This window comes from Catharus ustulatus, chromosome 4, assembly GCF_009819885.2.
Source record: "Catharus ustulatus isolate bCatUst1 chromosome 4, bCatUst1.pri.v2, whole genome shotgun sequence".
NCBI classification, from domain to species: Eukaryota; Metazoa; Chordata; class Aves; order Passeriformes; family Turdidae; genus Catharus; species Catharus ustulatus.
The window spans coordinates 67581616-67597975 of NC_046224.1; the positions used below are offsets into that span (position 1 = coordinate 67581616).

The window sequence follows — 16360 nt, forward strand, 5'->3', positions numbered from 1 at the left end:
CTGAACAATGCAGCCACTCAGTGGCTTATCCAGACTCCTGCTTATCCAAAAATGTCTAACCAAAATACATAAGAAACCGAGGTGCAACAGCAGAGATGCAAAGAAAATAATCTGGAATCAGTGTCCCTCAAGACTATGTTCATCCACACACTCATACAAAGACACTGGCAGCTTCCTTCACATCCCCTCCCCTTCTAAAGCCACTCATGGTGAAACTATCAGTAGTGATAATAAGAAGCCAAGAGATAAAGGCAGTTGTGAAACATGCTGTATAAATGAATCATGCTCCTGATATTATCCTCACTAATGAAATAATTGTATTAAATTAAGCAGGGATGTTCACATGACAGGATGGGTGAACTAAATAATGTTCATCTGCAGCTGTACCTCCTCCTGCCACATTCTCAAGTTTTGATTAAGAATAATGTGTCCCTTCCTGCAAAGGTGGAAATTTCTCTAACTACGTAGAAAAACAGATACGTGACATAAAAACAGGTATCTTGGTTATGATACAGTAATAAACACAATAGAATTATTTTTCAGCTTTAGAGAAGTCACTTTATCATATTCTTGCCCACAATTTCCAGCACTAAAAGCAGAAGGCATGACTAGACTCTGGTTAGAAAGGAAAAGGCACTAAAGACTGGGATGAGGGCAGTATGAGGAACAATGCTGTTCTTTCTTCTGATCCTGCAAAGTACACAGACCTTAACTTCTGTGATGGTGCAGAAAGATCTCTGCCTGGATTTTTTCTATACCCAGAGCAGGATTTTTGTTTGTTTGTTTGTTTGTTTAATGGTGTTGCTCTGCTGAGTATCTTTTCCTGAATGAGTTTCTCTCAGAAGGAGGTACTTTCTGGACTGGGGGCATGTTATCCAACCAAAGTTAGTACTTCACTGATACTGCCCAAAACAGAGCTGCCTTGTACTTGTGACAAATACTCTTTTTGTTCTCTGGTCTGCTTATCGGGAACTCCTCCATGAATAAATTACTCCCAAAGGCTGAATTATATACTGGGAGGATTATTGTAGAGTCTCCATTCTTCATGGAGAAAAGTGGTGCAGGAACATAACAAGTGAATCTGTTTTGTAGCACCGGGGACAGAGAGGACTTTTCCCCAAGTCTTCTTTTGCAGCTCTAGGGAATCTCAGTGAGGATATTTCCTGGGTACTTTTTCCTCTCAAGAGAGATCCCTCACATTCTCCCCTTTCCTTTGTCTTTATGGGAAGCATAGTTGCAGGAAAGAAGTCAGCTGTCATAAAGACTAACTTGCTGCCCTGAAAACCACAAGCTTTGATTTTGTCTGGTCTGCATGTTGTCACAGTAAAAAAACAGAGAGCTGCTGGGCAGTTTTCATTTTGTATTGAGTAGTGTTGTTTCCCAAAATCGTATGCAGAATTCCTGAATAGATACAGGAAGAACAAAAGAGGAACATGCAAAATGATGTGTTTATGAACATGGCAGGCTCTCAAAGATTCCTTCCCCTCCACCCCACAACCACTGTATGTGATGCACAGCACTGACTCTATAGTACCTCTTCTATAAGCCACAGAATACGAATGCTGAAATAACAGAGGAGAAAATACAAAATTCTAGGATCATTTTAGTCCTCCTGCTGTCTCAAACATGGAAAAGTTGGATGTTTCAGTTGCAGGGCAGCCTAAAAGCAATATCTAGGGAGAGAACTATGGAACTGCTCTTCAAAGTCTATATCCAATGAGACCTGGGGTAAAGGCCTTCCTTTTGTGAAGCATCTGGTCAGACCTCTGCACACAGAAGCAATTCTTCAAAGGTCTTCAGAAAAGACTGCACTTGGACCTTGCCCTTTGAGGTCTTGTGGAGCACAAGGCAGGCTGCTTGGCCAACAAAATACATGGACAGGATGTGCAGCTTAGCAGAATGAACAGACTGGTACATGTTTACCCAAAATTCATTTGTTTGGTTTTACAAATTTCCAGAGACACATATCCCAAACCACACTTGCAGCTTCTGGCTGGCTTTGGACTGTCAAAATGCCCAACCATCCTTGTGAACTCTGCTATTAATCTCCACAGACAAATAGCACAATGTGTTTGAGGAAAGTAGCCAGTCTCAGATTTCTAGGCTAATCTTCCTTGATCACAAGTTCCCAGTCACACCAACCTCTAGTGAAACCTGGTGACTTATGGATGGTTATCCCAATCTAGATCCAAACTTTAAGCATTCATTTTCATCCACACAGAAGTAAATTACTTAGCCCTATCACCATTCTTCTTCTAATTGGGTATTTTCTCTTCTGTTTGACTGGAACCAGCAGAAGTGAGAGTTGCTCATGACATTGATGAAAGGACCCAGCAAGAGGATTTTCAGTACACCAAGAAAATAAACTGCGGGAACAAAGAGCTTTTAACATTTACTTGCACCGCGTAAGATACAACTCCCTTCTCACTCTGCATCTCTAAGTGAGCGAAAATTTAACTCAGCAGCCTCATATACAAAAAGGCCTCAGTGAAGCTGCTTCTGACAAATCTTGTCAGGTTGGTCCTGAAATGAGAAGGGTCCATGTCGAGTAATGATAAAACATGAGCCAGTGCATAAAGATTATTCACTTGGGATTCTCCTTGTCTGTACTTCATGCCAAACTTGAGTCCTGTTAGCTTTTTGTATCTAGCTATTGTTCAGCTGAATTTCTCATATCACTGCTTCACCTGTTTATTTGGAATACCACTATTAACGAAGTGCTTAGGTCAGAGGCTCAAGTGGGAGGCTAAGCAGGAGGAGTGATTTAGGCACAGGTCAGCAGGGACTGATGCAGGGACTGAAAATCTGCAGGGGGAGATGACAACCAATTTTTCACAATTTTAACCATGAAAATCACATCAATCACATCGATCACATATGGTAGAAACCATTAGAGAAGATCACAAAATTGTGGGCAAAGAAAGGGAAAGGATTCTTCCTATGAAGAATGCTTCTCCCAGACTGCCCCCACTGAAATACATGGTGACCAGTAAAGTACAAGGGGGGAAAAATTCACTTCTCAGTGTAGCATAGGAGTTATAAATTAATTAGTGCTCATAATTACTCTGACAGCTTTTGCCTTATTTTATAATTCGGAAGAATCAGGTACAAAGTGGCTAAATGGTTTGCCTAATCTCCCACAGTGAGTAAACAGCTGAATCATAACGAAGAGCAGCCACTCTTCCTCAGAGCAGTGTTTGGGAGTTTCTTTGATACTGTACTGAACCTCCTAAAATGTCCAGCTGCTTCAAAAGAAGTTGCAAAAGAAGTAGACAGAGGTCAGACAGTTTGGTCTGTGGTTATGTATTCCTGAAGCTGTGCTGGGTAGACACTGTAGTGGTCTGTGTCCCAGTTAATTTTGTTTTTTTTTTTTGTAAATCCTTTCTGCATAATTCTGTCCAAATAAAACCCAAAAGGCTGAATGTGTGGAATTGTGTCCTTATTAATGCCCTCTTCCACCTGTAACAAGGCTGTTTAATAAATGGAAATAGACATTGGACTGGATTTTGTTGCTGCCTAAACTGAATCTTGAGTCACCACCTTCCAACAAACAATCCCCAGTAAATGTTACGCAGAATGAACAGCAATAAAAACAACAAACCTGAAAGGATGGGGAGAGACTTGGAAGGAAATAAAACAAGGACCTGCAAAGCCAAACAGCATTACAAACTGGTACATTTTAAATGAACAACAAGAAAACAGAAGCCACACTGATCAAAGCCTCCCACCTCCTCTCTGTGGTGGATGACACCTTCGCTGGGAGCACACCACCACCTCTAACCCCACACCTGCAAAAGGAATTAATTTCAAAAAGAATACAGACCAAAGCGAACAATATCAAAACAAATTAGCAACAGACCCTCATCCTGCTGTGGTCAGACAGGGGAGGTAGAGATGCTCATAGTTGCTAAGATTCAGGGGGAAAAAGGACAAAACAAAACCAACCCCTCCCCCCAAAACAAACCCCCCAGCTGTTGAAAACTTTTGAAGAAACAAGTCCAAAGACCTTGACAGAAAAGAGATTTCAAACAGCTTGGACAACTGGCAGCTGGCTAAGAAATTCCTTTTCAAGAAACACCTGTGCTTTCTCTGACTTTGGATATCTTTATGTACCCTACGTAGATTTTTTACTAAGAGAGGCAGCAAGTGCAGCTCCACGAATATGTAGTGCAAAGACAAATACACTATATTTATTTATAGATATGCACAAATGCAACAAAAATGTCAAAATATGTTTTGTAACTGTAGATATGACCTGCTTGACAATTTGTTTTTCCAACTAATAGCTTTTCAAAGGAAAACTATCAACACAAAGCTCATCTGTCTTTAATGCTTGCATGCTATTAACAACATCCCAGGTCACTAAAAGCAAAGTGATTTTAGATCTCGGTCTTGCTGGATATCTTTATGTTTCACCTCCTTTTAGCAGCAAGATGAAATCTAATCAGCAGCTGCAGAAACTGGAGGGAGCTTAAGGTACTGTTTGGAATGTTCAAAGGCAATACATGCTCCTTCAGTAAATACTGCACTCACAGAAGAATATGTTTAACATTTATACCCCATCCATGATCCCATATGTGGGGTCAACTTGAGAGAGCATTTCTTGGGAATAGTTGGGAATTGTTGCAGTCATGCCTTTTTTTAATTGCTGATTCCTTAGTTCATGCCAAGGAGAGAGACTCAGGTTCAGTTCCTGACTTTACAACAAACTTTCTCTGTGAATCTGAGTGAGTCACTCCTTATCTGACCGTACGTGGTCACTAACATCTTTGCGAATGTATCATAAAATATCACGAAATATAAATTCTACTGTTTTGCACAAGAGCACTTGGCTACAGAAAGCTAAGGGTCACCCTTTTGTCTCAATTCTCTTATAAAATTTGAGACAATATAACCTTTGACCTATGAAAAGAGTTTATGCAAACTGGGCATACAACAGACATGTTTATGAAACTGCAGGGGAATACCACCACTTGCAATCCTTTAAATTTAGTAATTACTACTGATGTTATATTTATTTCTCTCTCTTCCTCTCTCTCTCTCTCTCTAGATATATCTATATATCTAGATCTCTCTCTATATACATATTTACCCTACCTATGTTTATTATTATTTGCTGCTGAATGCAGAATTCAAGCAGAAGAGTGCTGAAGAAGTATTCAGCGCCTCCCTTGATGCACTGACTTCAGATCCTGTTCCTGATTCACAGCAGCAGAAATGAAATCACCATCAGGACCAGTGCTGGGGCCAAACTGCTAGCAGGCACAATGAACTGCTAATTGCTGGATTCATTAGTAAGTCTCATAGTTTGTCCCCATGAGATGCTGAATACTTTCAGCTCCTTTTAAAACCTTGCATCTTAGAAATTAAAATTAACAACTGCAAACTAGTGTTTTTGTTACACTGTAGAAACTCAGCAGGAATTTGTAGTCAGATCACAGGAATGCTAAAATTCCATTATGTAAAATCAGGCAGATACTTATCTACTATTTCCCTGTTAATTCTGAAGAACACGCATGCATCCACACACAATAGCTACTCCATGCTGTTCCTCAAGCCTAAACAATTGGTTAAAATAGTTTTTGTAATGCTGACAACAGCCTCACAAAATACCCTTAAAATCCCCCGGTATCACACTATTAAGACCAACCTATTCTTTTCAGACATAAAACAAATGTCTATTTAAGAACACATCCAAATGCATTTCCATCACTCAGCCAGAACACTTCTACCTCCCAGAAGCTGATGCTGTAAGAGATGGAAAGAGAGACAGAGATGAGACCTCTAGTCCACCTACTGGCTTCACTGAAGGCAGTGAATCCAGCTCTAGCTCATTTCAAGTATGTTCAACTGTGTCAAAGGTTACCCACAAGCTATTTCTTGATGATTTATGGCTGATGTGTACAGATCTCCTTTTATTTTAATGATGACTTCAATACAGATGTTACGACATTCTTTGTCTTCACAGAAGTGTATGAGAGGGAAGTTGACATCTTAAAAAAAGAATTGTAAGAGACTGATTCGCTTTTTCTGAACAGGGCCAGCTCTGGGCAGTTTTTATATCTTATCCTGAAGGAAAAAAAAAAAAAAAGGGAAAAAAAAAAAACCCTTCACCCTTTTCTCTTATACTAAAGCTGCTATGTTTCCATGACATTTTGGGCACAAATCCTAGAGCACTGACTCAATGTGTATGTCACCAGTTAATTATCATCAAGACAAGACACTGGGACACTTGGTAAGCATAAGATAATTTTATCTCTTCACCACTAACAACATGTATTTATACAGCATTATTTTGCTCTGCTTGAGCAATTTACAAAGTGAGTCCCAAAAGCACCATCATGGGAATCCTTCCACCCAGCACTGAACCACAATCATTTGGGGGTGAGGAACAACAGCACAGGAAAAGCAGGAGCAGGACATACCACATCCACTTGAAATATTAGATGTCATGCTGGTGAAACTGCTGGGAGTTGTCCAAATGTAGGATTGTTTTCAACCTCAACATTAGTCTGTGTGTATGAGTGTGCACAGGTCTGTGTGTATTCCTGTGTTCAATTTTCCTGACCCACAATTTGGTCTGTGCCTTTGTAGAAAATGTTGAAAGTATAGACTATCCACTCATTTATGACAAATAATAAGCATATAGGGATAAATGAATTAATTTCAGAGTTTTAATTGCAGACTCTATTTTCTGTGGACATTTGAAACTAGGAGGAGAGTACCCAGAAATGGAAAGAAGATAATTTCAGAGAAGACTAAAAATATTTGAAATAAGCACAAAAAGGGATCATTCTGATCTGCAAGTAAAGCAGAAAAAAGCCAACAGTTTAGATTAGCAGAGCTTGAGATTGACTGAGGCAACAAACAAGCTAAATTCAAAATATATTAACTTACAGCTGTAACCTGAAGCCTATACAGCTCTTAGCATGGCTGAAGATAAAAATAATCAGTGACCTGGAATGACTGCTCTCCCTGAAAGAGCTACCTTTCGAAAGAAAGACATTTACAAGAATCCATACAACAAAAACACTCTCCAGAATTGCTAAATACATATGTTTTCTTCCTAATTGTACACTGAATTAAAGTTGCTTTACCAATCTTGTTACTGTATCACTCCCTTTTATGGTGCACCGCTTCGCAGTTTTCTCTGGAACATTCTGGAGATGAATAAATGCACCCCGGAAACTCAACTTTGAGAAAGCTTTTTGTGCCAATTTTCCCATGGATATGTCATGTTGGGTTGTGTTTGTCACTGTGCAGCTCCTGCTGCGTTGTATTAGCTGGAAGTCACATAACACAATGTGGCTGATCCATGACGTGAGATGTCACTGCCCGGCACATCAGCTGGGAGCCTGTGACAAACTCCTGTGCTTCATCTCCACACACACACACACACACACAGACCCCTTGCTCTGAATCCACAAGCAGGTGCTGGCATAGCCCCTAAAAAGTTGAAGGAACACTAATAACTTATGAAATAACTCAAAAGTTAAAATACTTCTGTAACATCATGATTCTAAATTGAAAAACTTTCTCTACTCTCTTCCAGTTAGAGACATGGTATTGCCCTCCACACACTCCATGTTTCACGATAGTAAAAAATCTTCTATCAAACACTTTTTCCCTAGTATTTTTTTTACCAGTTCTGGCAATAGCTTATCTTTTCTTTAAAAGCAGCAAGGGAAAACGTAGCAACTTGAAATGAAACAAAGAGAAACTAAACTCATTCATTAGCACAAAACATACACGTTTGAATTCACAGTCTGACAGCATTAATGGATAAAGACACATGATTGAGACTGAAATTTTAAACCAGTTTCATATGATCCTCTCTCATCAGCTTGTCTGCCTCACTCCCTAAATGTTCTCTCTGGATATTACTGAAGCACTTTTACTGGGAGATTCTGCAGTAAAAAGTCTAATTCTGCTGTGAAGTATTTACACTTCAGCAGAATTGTCAACATGAAATTTTCTATGATTTGAGACTGAAAATTGATCCCACTTTAATAAAAAAGTAACTCATAGATTAATTTTCTTAGCTGCTTTCTAAGCCTTTGAGATACATTTATACCAATCTCTAAGTTTCAGGCATGACAACTGGAAGATTTTTGTTTAAATGAGATTCTTACATACTCACAAGACTTCAGGACCTTGGACTTAAGGAGGCTACATTATAAAATCACGTAGCCACACTGCTTTGAAAAATACATGTACGCTCAAGTGATGCTTTCCACATAAAGTCTCTCAATCCCTCTTTGGTAATAGCTCATTTTACACTGAACAATTCAAATTGCATTCTGTACAACAAATGTGAAGTTCTGAGAAACCTGAGCGAAACAGTTGCCAAGCACTTCATATAAATCTAAAGTTAATACTTATCTAAAAGAAACTGTCTTGTTGAATTTGAAAATGAAACAGGTTTTTCCACTCTGCTGCTAAATTTTGCTTCTCTTCAGTTATCCACAGCTACTAGGGATTAGAGATTAAAATGTTTCAGATTAAAATATTTTTGGAGCTCCCTTGTTACATGATTATCATTCAGCTATGAGTACGGGAATACTTACTGCAAAACGTATTTCTTTGCTGCTTAGATTGAATTGCATTCTGTCAGAACATGTCAAGAGGAGCTAATTTCAAATCTAGCATGTAGCGTGGATACAAACCACCCTTCTGCAGACAAAACAAGCAGTTTCTGGAAGCTGTCAGACTGATCACATTGGAACTTTATTCAGTCACCTCAGAAATTCCCTTTCTATGTTGGAAAGGAGTTTTACATTTGGTAGAAGGTGGCTACACTGCTGCACACTACACAGGCTGCCAACAAAGCCTCTGCACTTCTTTTTTGTAACTATTAACACACACAGTGAAATACTCAAATAGTTAATCTGAAACAGCAGAATGGAAGATTTCATTCCTGATGTGAAGTACCTGGTTCCCTTCTAGATGTATCTGGGAGAGACAGAGTTCAGTGCTCTGTTTCAAGCACGGCTTCACAGTGCCTTCTTGGAAGACCTTGGTGTTCTGTATGAAGTCAGTGATGTGTATCATTTAAATAAAAATAATGAGAACTACTACCTGCTGCCCACCCCACCAATTTTATTTATTTATATCAGGTTTAGAAGGCATTAACAGCAAAGAACAGCAGTGAACTAGTAAGGATGCAGTGCTTGTTTTTTACCACTTTGCTTTAATCCTCTGTTGTTCCCTGTCTGATTTCTGAGGAGTTCTCTCTCAGGAATAAAGCAGTCTTGCTTGATTTGTGTATCTCACTTTTGTTTTGTGATCAGAGATTTTGGAGGGTTTTTTTGCTTTATTTTCTTCTGAGTTTTCGCTATAAAAACTGTGACAACTGTGAGCCTGACAAGGGTTAATTGCCTGGCAACTCTGCTTGCAAGACATGGCCGTGCCAGAGAGACATGATATCAGGAAAGAAGAGATGTGGACAACTAATCTGAAAAAGCATCCTAGGAGCTGCAACCCCCCCACCCCTCGACATACCTAATTTATTTTTAGGAAAGTAAGGATAGGTGTTAGGCAGGCAGAATGCAGTGCAAGTCCCTACTGCTGCTGCAGTTTAGATACTGCTATTAACATTGTTTTTATTGTTTGCTATTTTAGAAAAACACTTTATGAAATTCCATTAATACTCATCATTTCACTGTGCTCCAGCAAATGGTTTAAAAGGTCATTATTCATATGCCTGCATGACATATATAGGAAGAAGAGCAAGGAAGAGGAAAATAGCTTCAAAGACTCTGTCACCAATTCCACATTTTACTATTTAGGTCAAAAGCATGGGCAGCAAATGAGAAAGACTCCCAGGTAAAGTGATTATTAACTACAAGAATGGACAGGTAGACTGAAGAAAGAGTATACTACAGATGAGGTCTCAGTTTACACCTCCCTACTCATCACTACATCTGTACTGTAAACTTTTCCTTGATTATCTTATAGCTATTTCTGACTTGTTTGATGCTCTGGCAAGGGGACTGGGAAATGCAATCACTGAAAAATGCTTTTTGTTTTGATGTACTGATGTATAATATTCTAGTGCTAATTGTTATTCCGGTGCTGAAAAGATTAATAGATTAATTTAGCAAGGATTTTTTTTTTAAATTAGTGGCATATAAAGAATTGTGTCCAGTCCAGAAACTCTCAAAAATAGAAGAGCTTACAAATGTTGAAGATAAAACTTCTGTAAATATAGCCCCAGTGTTTTATCAGGGATGCTGTCTTACATCACTTTAATGAGAACTGCTGTCCTTCATTCTAAAATACCTTAGTACTCTAATGAAAATAAGGATGCCTTAATTTCCTGTGGCTTGGACAGGCATTCAGTAGCTGCTGAGCTCTCCAAGCACTAAACAGGACAAGGACTGCCATTAGTATAAAGGGCCTAACATGTGCCATGGGTTAGTTTCAGATAGGGTCCTCTTTTCTGCTCTTCAGGGACAAGAATTTGTCCCCATCCAACACAGTCATGTGCTTTGATCACCTGTACACAGTCATTTTATTATTTTAATTTAAATTAGATGCTTTCCATTAACATGTTCAAAAATAGCAGCTCTGACAGTACAAGGAAATCTGTATGTCCACTTTTCAGCCAGGGTTCTGCCACACTCCGAGTGATGTGGCAAGTGAGTTCATGCAGCTTTGCACATAACGGGGACTAACGTTTTCCCTAAGATCTCTCCAGGATAAAATTCCACATTTGGTGCCATCATGTGAAAGGGAGAGATGAGAGAAAGGGAGACAAATGCACTCAACTTAATAGGGCTGCTTATGGTAGTCATCGAAAATGAAGTTCAAGTCAACAATTTGCCTGAAGTAGAATCAGAAATATCATATAGATGAGTTTTATGGGGCTTTTTACTCTTTTAGGGCCTTTTTCTTCTTTCCCTCAGATGTCTTCCTTTTCTTTTTTTCCACTATATTTTTATCTTGAGTGAAAAAAGCTTTCCTACTAAAACTAGGTAGTCCCATCATCAGTTTTGACTGGGACAGGAAAATCCACAACCAGCTCCCCATAGTTTAAATATTTTTCGTAGTAAGATAGCCTATGGCATGTCTGAATTAAAATGCCCATTTCCAAAGGCTCTTATTCTTTATTTTTCCCCTGGTCTCACACAGAATTGGTAAAAAATCAACAGTGACTCTTAGTTCCCTGACCTTCCCTGGATGAGAATGGAGCAAGCACCTCTTGCTCCCTCTCTGTCCTTCACATACTGTAACCAGGACGCAATACACAGCTGGTGCACATGGCACCAACTGGAGCACCATCAGCAGACACTCCTCAAAAATGGAAGAAGTTCTTCTGGAGAGACTCTGGTCATCTTAAGGCCCATCTGCACAAGCACTAAAACTTTCAAATGCCATTTAATTGTTGCCTTTAGGTGACATGAAGAAAATTCTATCAGAAGTGTTCACTTTGGTGACCAGATAATGTGAAACTAAAGCACCCTCTTCAGTTAAACATTCAGATCGATATCTGTCTGAATATTGTAGCTGAAGAGAAACTGATTTTGTATATCCAGCTGCTTAGTGCTGTTTCTGGCTTGTCTGAAATACATTTCCTTTCCTTGTCACAACTCCCAGGTGCTACTGCTGAGCAAATGGTAGCATCACTGCCAGAAGTATCTGAATAGAAAAAAAAAAAAATGATTTGGATAATCTGTGTGCTCTTGTCATTGATGCAGACACAACTGTGAGTTGTGGGCTGAGGTCACAACAAGGTTAAAAGGACAGTGCCCAGGAATTCTCTCCTGTCACATTTCACACTGAATTGCCCCTGTTTTACAGCAATGCTACAGACAATACACTGTGCTCCATTAAATATGGGGAATTGTTTAGTTACATTTACAAGCTACATTGAAAATTCACTCCAGAATTACTGCACTTGAAAGGTTACATGGAAAGGGCCAGAATATTGCAGCATGCAGACACTAGGTGTTACATTTATCCATGCCATATAAAAAGCAAGAAACAAAGGCAGGAATTAACAGGGCTCTGACCATTTACAAGTGAGGGTGAAGTTGTTGTCCTTATGCAAGGGTATGAAGCACCAGATCTGAAGCCAGTGAAGACTGAAGCTATCAGGTGAGAGTCATGGTAGCATAGTAAAGGTCACAGCTCAGATAAACACAGTGCCTACAACATCGCTTTATTTTATCTTGTGCACGGCCCTATACAAGCTAGAGGCTTGAAATGAATCACAAGATGGGCTGGAAAGTTCTTCTGCCTAGTCCTTACTGTACCTCTGCCTGTTCTCTCCTACTTGGGAGCCCACAACCACCGTGAACACCCAACAGGGCAGCACGCAAGCATTTACAGGATCAAAGGCAAAATGTGATTAAGACAGACTTCGGAAATCCAGCACAATTTCCAAACTTCAAAGATAGTTGCCTTTCAAACGGGTTGTGGAGGAGGCCTTGGTAAATTTGAATGGTATGATTAGCATACCGGCTGTTTTTAAAACTGCTCAAGAAGAAGCTGTGTTAAAATCCATTTCCGCAAGACACATGCATTTTTCTTTTGGACAGGCTCCACTAGCTCTGTTTCTTAAATCAGTTTTTCTGGCATGGATTTCTTCTTGGAAGATTGTACGACACCAGCTCAGTTTCCTAACCAAAACTTGACAGAATATGTGCAGCACAGCATAATGGCATCCCTACTTCATGGCTTCCTAAAAGTTACAGTACAGAACCCTGGGAAGGGAATTTGACTATTCCAGTCACATCTGCTAAAGGCGAGCAAGATGACAGGAGATGCCAGGGTAGTCTGTCCAGCACAGTGTTCAAACACTGGTGAGGGCCACTGATAAAGGGCTTGCCAAAACAGGAGTTGCCAAAGTGTTAGAGGAGTTTCAGGGATGTTTTCAAGTCTTACTAGATTTAAAGGATGATCCTTGGCAAACTCCCCCTGATGCTTCTCAGCATTTCTAGAGCCAACAGTTGTTCCATCTGCTGCTGAGGCTGACTTTGAAGAATCCTTGCAAAGAGCAGCACACTAACTTTAACACTAAACAAGAGAGGAAAAAGCCACAGCTTTTCAGAAGTGACCTAGATGTTTGCCAGTAGCTTGACACACTCTCAGGTAAGGCTGTCTCCTTGTCTCCAAACACTTGAGTGTATTACCAAAGCTGTGCCAGTGTAAACTGTGGGCTGAAAATAGAGATTCAGTAAACAGCATCTACTGAAAGCTATTCTAAGGCATTAACTTATGTTCATCTGTGGAGGTCTGATGTACCATAGGAGTTAGAAAGATCACCATGAACTGACTTCAGGAACCAAATTTCTAATGGGGATTAAAAAAAAATTAAAAATGTCTGGAAAACTCAAGACATATTCCCCGACAACAGCTAGAAAAATTAAATACAAAAAAAAATCAGCAAAGAAAATAAACTTTTGGAGCTGTTGAACACAAACAAGCTTTGAAAAAGCAAAGAAAGGTCTACACAGACACAAACTAAGGTGTTTAGTTCCAACACATAAGCTTCAGTTTCTGCCACTGTGAAGGATTTGCCAGTGTGTTCTCTGAGCCAGACCACTGCACTATTGTGTACGCTTAATTCTAATTACTGTAGCCTCTATAAAGCTTTCTTTATCGTTTAGTATTATAAATAATTGTGCTTCTAGGCTGGGGTTCAAAGCTCAGAACAGCACCCACACAACAGCTCAGGCAGGTCAGGTGACCTTTCTCCAATTCCCATCTCTCTGGTGCTGAGGACAGACAAAGTGATATGTCTGTCATACACCATTACCATTAGAACAGAATCTTGTTCTTTTATTACAAGTGAACTCTGCCGGATTTCTCAGCAGGAATGCTAAGTGAAATCAATGTCTTGGATTTCCAGGCTGAGCTTGGAGGTCACAGCCACTCTATCATTTCTCAGCATTATCCCTTCCCTTTCTCTCGTGCTCTCTCAGAGCCTCCAACTGGCACACAGCAGATTGAAAACAGCATGCAGCACAGGACTTACTCTGCACAATTTTACAGCCTTTTGGAGCCCCCTTCCTTTCCTTTTGGCCCACTCTTTTCAGTTTATTTTTTTCCCCCACTTTGCAAAATAAGTTCTGTTTTTTCTCCTATGGAACTGCAAGCCAAAGGCACTGGAACATCTAAAAATATGAAAAAAAGCAATAAAACAAAGGAGAGTACAGAGCTGATCTTGACAGCTGCCAATTAATGGTTATGTTTGATCTTGCCAGCAGATGTGACAGGCCTTGTCATCCTGTAATTGCCACAAAATACGCACTGAGCCACTTAAATCTCATGAGAAATTCTCCTGCTGCACAGGAGAAGCAAAATCAACACTGAGATTTTAAGTATAGGAGATCTACAAGCTGCCAGCCACACACAGGATGCCCCTTGTAAAATGCACAAAGTTGGTAACTGAATACTTCTCAAAAACCCCAAACCCAACAATCTACCATCAAGTATTGCACAGCTTTGTAAACACAAATCACAGTCTTCTTGCCCTAAGAAAAGAGGCCAAGCCAAGGAAAAGTCACGGGAAGTCAGAAGGTCTACAGTAAAGAGAAAGAGAAGAGACAACCTAGAGCTTGATTTATCAACACAGCAGCTACTGATTTCAAGCCAAGTCTTTCATTCTTTCAATGTGCATCTCACGGAGCTGACAATGGTATTTTTTATTTGTCTGGTTATTTTTAATCTGTGCTGCTTTACTGTTAGGGTAAAAACAAGACACTACTGCCAATACAAGGAATCTCACCTGGCATGATAAAGGACATGGACAGCATGCTAGAGGGACTAACAAAAAAGAAGGACACATTTTTTATCAAGTTCTTGCTGTCACCTAAATAGAACTGTTTTCTCCCTGCATTCCTTAGCTAAATTCTTCCTAGTTGTTTTGCAACAACATCCTCCGATTCCAGGGAGACATTCTGGGAACAAAGCATCCTGCAACTGAGAGACACAGGCCTGGTACAATACCTTGCTTTTGGGTGGAGGGCTGTTTGTGCTCTTGTCTGTGTGGATGCTGGTAGGGGACACGGCAGCACCAAGGTTCCCCTGGGGAATGCCAGGAATCTTGCCTCCCGGAGACACTTGCATCGCAGCAAGTTGGGCAGCATACAACTGCTGGAAAAACAGAAAGGAAAAAAAAAAGAAGAATTGGGGTGGGGGTGGAAGACAGGAGAGAAATCATCAATAAATAAATAATGTTCCCAAAACTCCCCCTACAGCAGATGACAACTTTTCCTTCCAATGGGTATTTTTTATTTAGCACATGCATGTTTCAAGACATGAATTGTCATCTTCACTTTTGTGACTCATTCCTCCAGGGATGAATGAGAGACGTCACCATGAGAAGTGTCCCAGCTTCCCTGTATGCAAAGGGATTCAAAACAGGGAACAGAAGCTAATCCCCATGGTTTGTCTGAGCTACTGGACAATCCTTTCTTTCCTGAGACAAAACAGGCATAAAAGCATTTCCACCAGTAACATGCATCAACCCCTGTGAAACACACGTGCTGTTGATACCATGGTCTCTACAGTAAGAGTTTAAGAGACAGAGGTGAAAAACAGTTAGAAAGCAGGGAAACCAGAAGTGCCTAGAAGCTCCTCTGACCTCCTAGTAAAACATGGAGAAAATAAACATAATGGGCAGGAGAAGCAACAATTGTTGTTGCTTTGTGAACAGAGAGGAATTCCCAAGTCAGGAGCCTAAGAGAGCAGGAACAAAATATTTTCCCTCCTCAGCCCCAGCATCCACTTCCAGGACTCACACTAGTGCTGTGTGAGTATGTGTGTAACACTGAACAAAGATACTCTCTGTCTGCAAGTGCTAACAGAGCTTCTGAGATGCAATATGACAAGGGAAATATAGCATGTAGAAATATGAAACTCAATGTGAAAAATGTGAATGTGAAAAAACAGGGTAGCTTAAATATGATCAAGTCAAAGAAGTCTTGTTGGCAGTACTTAGTTGTTTTCCTGTTGTCTCCAGTTACAGTAATTTCACAATTAGAAGTCGCACTTCCGGGTGTTGGCAACTTTTCATTCTTTGTCCATACACAAACCGCACCTGATTATAAGCCGCACGTTACAATGCAGAGTGTGATAAAAGGTATCTGTTGAGGGTGGGGGCAGTGATCCTTATCTCAATGGAAGATACTCTGCTAATGGGCCATCCATTGAAACCAGGCAGGGGATTGTTCTTTATCTTTTCACACCCCATCCTTCCTCCAGCCAGTCATTTTCTGCTCATGGCCATTGAGTCCCACTGTGGGACTGATAAAATTACTGCATCCCATTGGAAGTTGCTCCAGCCAGGGGGAAGAGCCAAACATTTCTTACCAAGATAAAAACAGAGGGTTTGGGACACTAAGGGAGCCCC

The 16360-nt window shown here is 40.2% G+C and overlaps 1 protein-coding gene across 10 annotated transcripts in view; it reads right to left on the minus strand.

The window, feature by feature from the left end:
- Window positions 1–16360, minus strand: part of SOX5 (SRY-box transcription factor 5) — a 624352-nt gene that overhangs the window by 42398 nt on the left and 565594 nt on the right. For all 10 annotated transcript variants that reach the window (XM_033057697.2, XM_033057698.2, XM_033057692.2 and 7 more), the window contains one exon: window positions 14956–15102. In XM_033057697.2, coding sequence (XP_032913588.1) covers window positions 14956–15102 — 147 coding nt within the window. The remainder of the gene's footprint in view (window positions 1–14955; window positions 15103–16360) is intronic.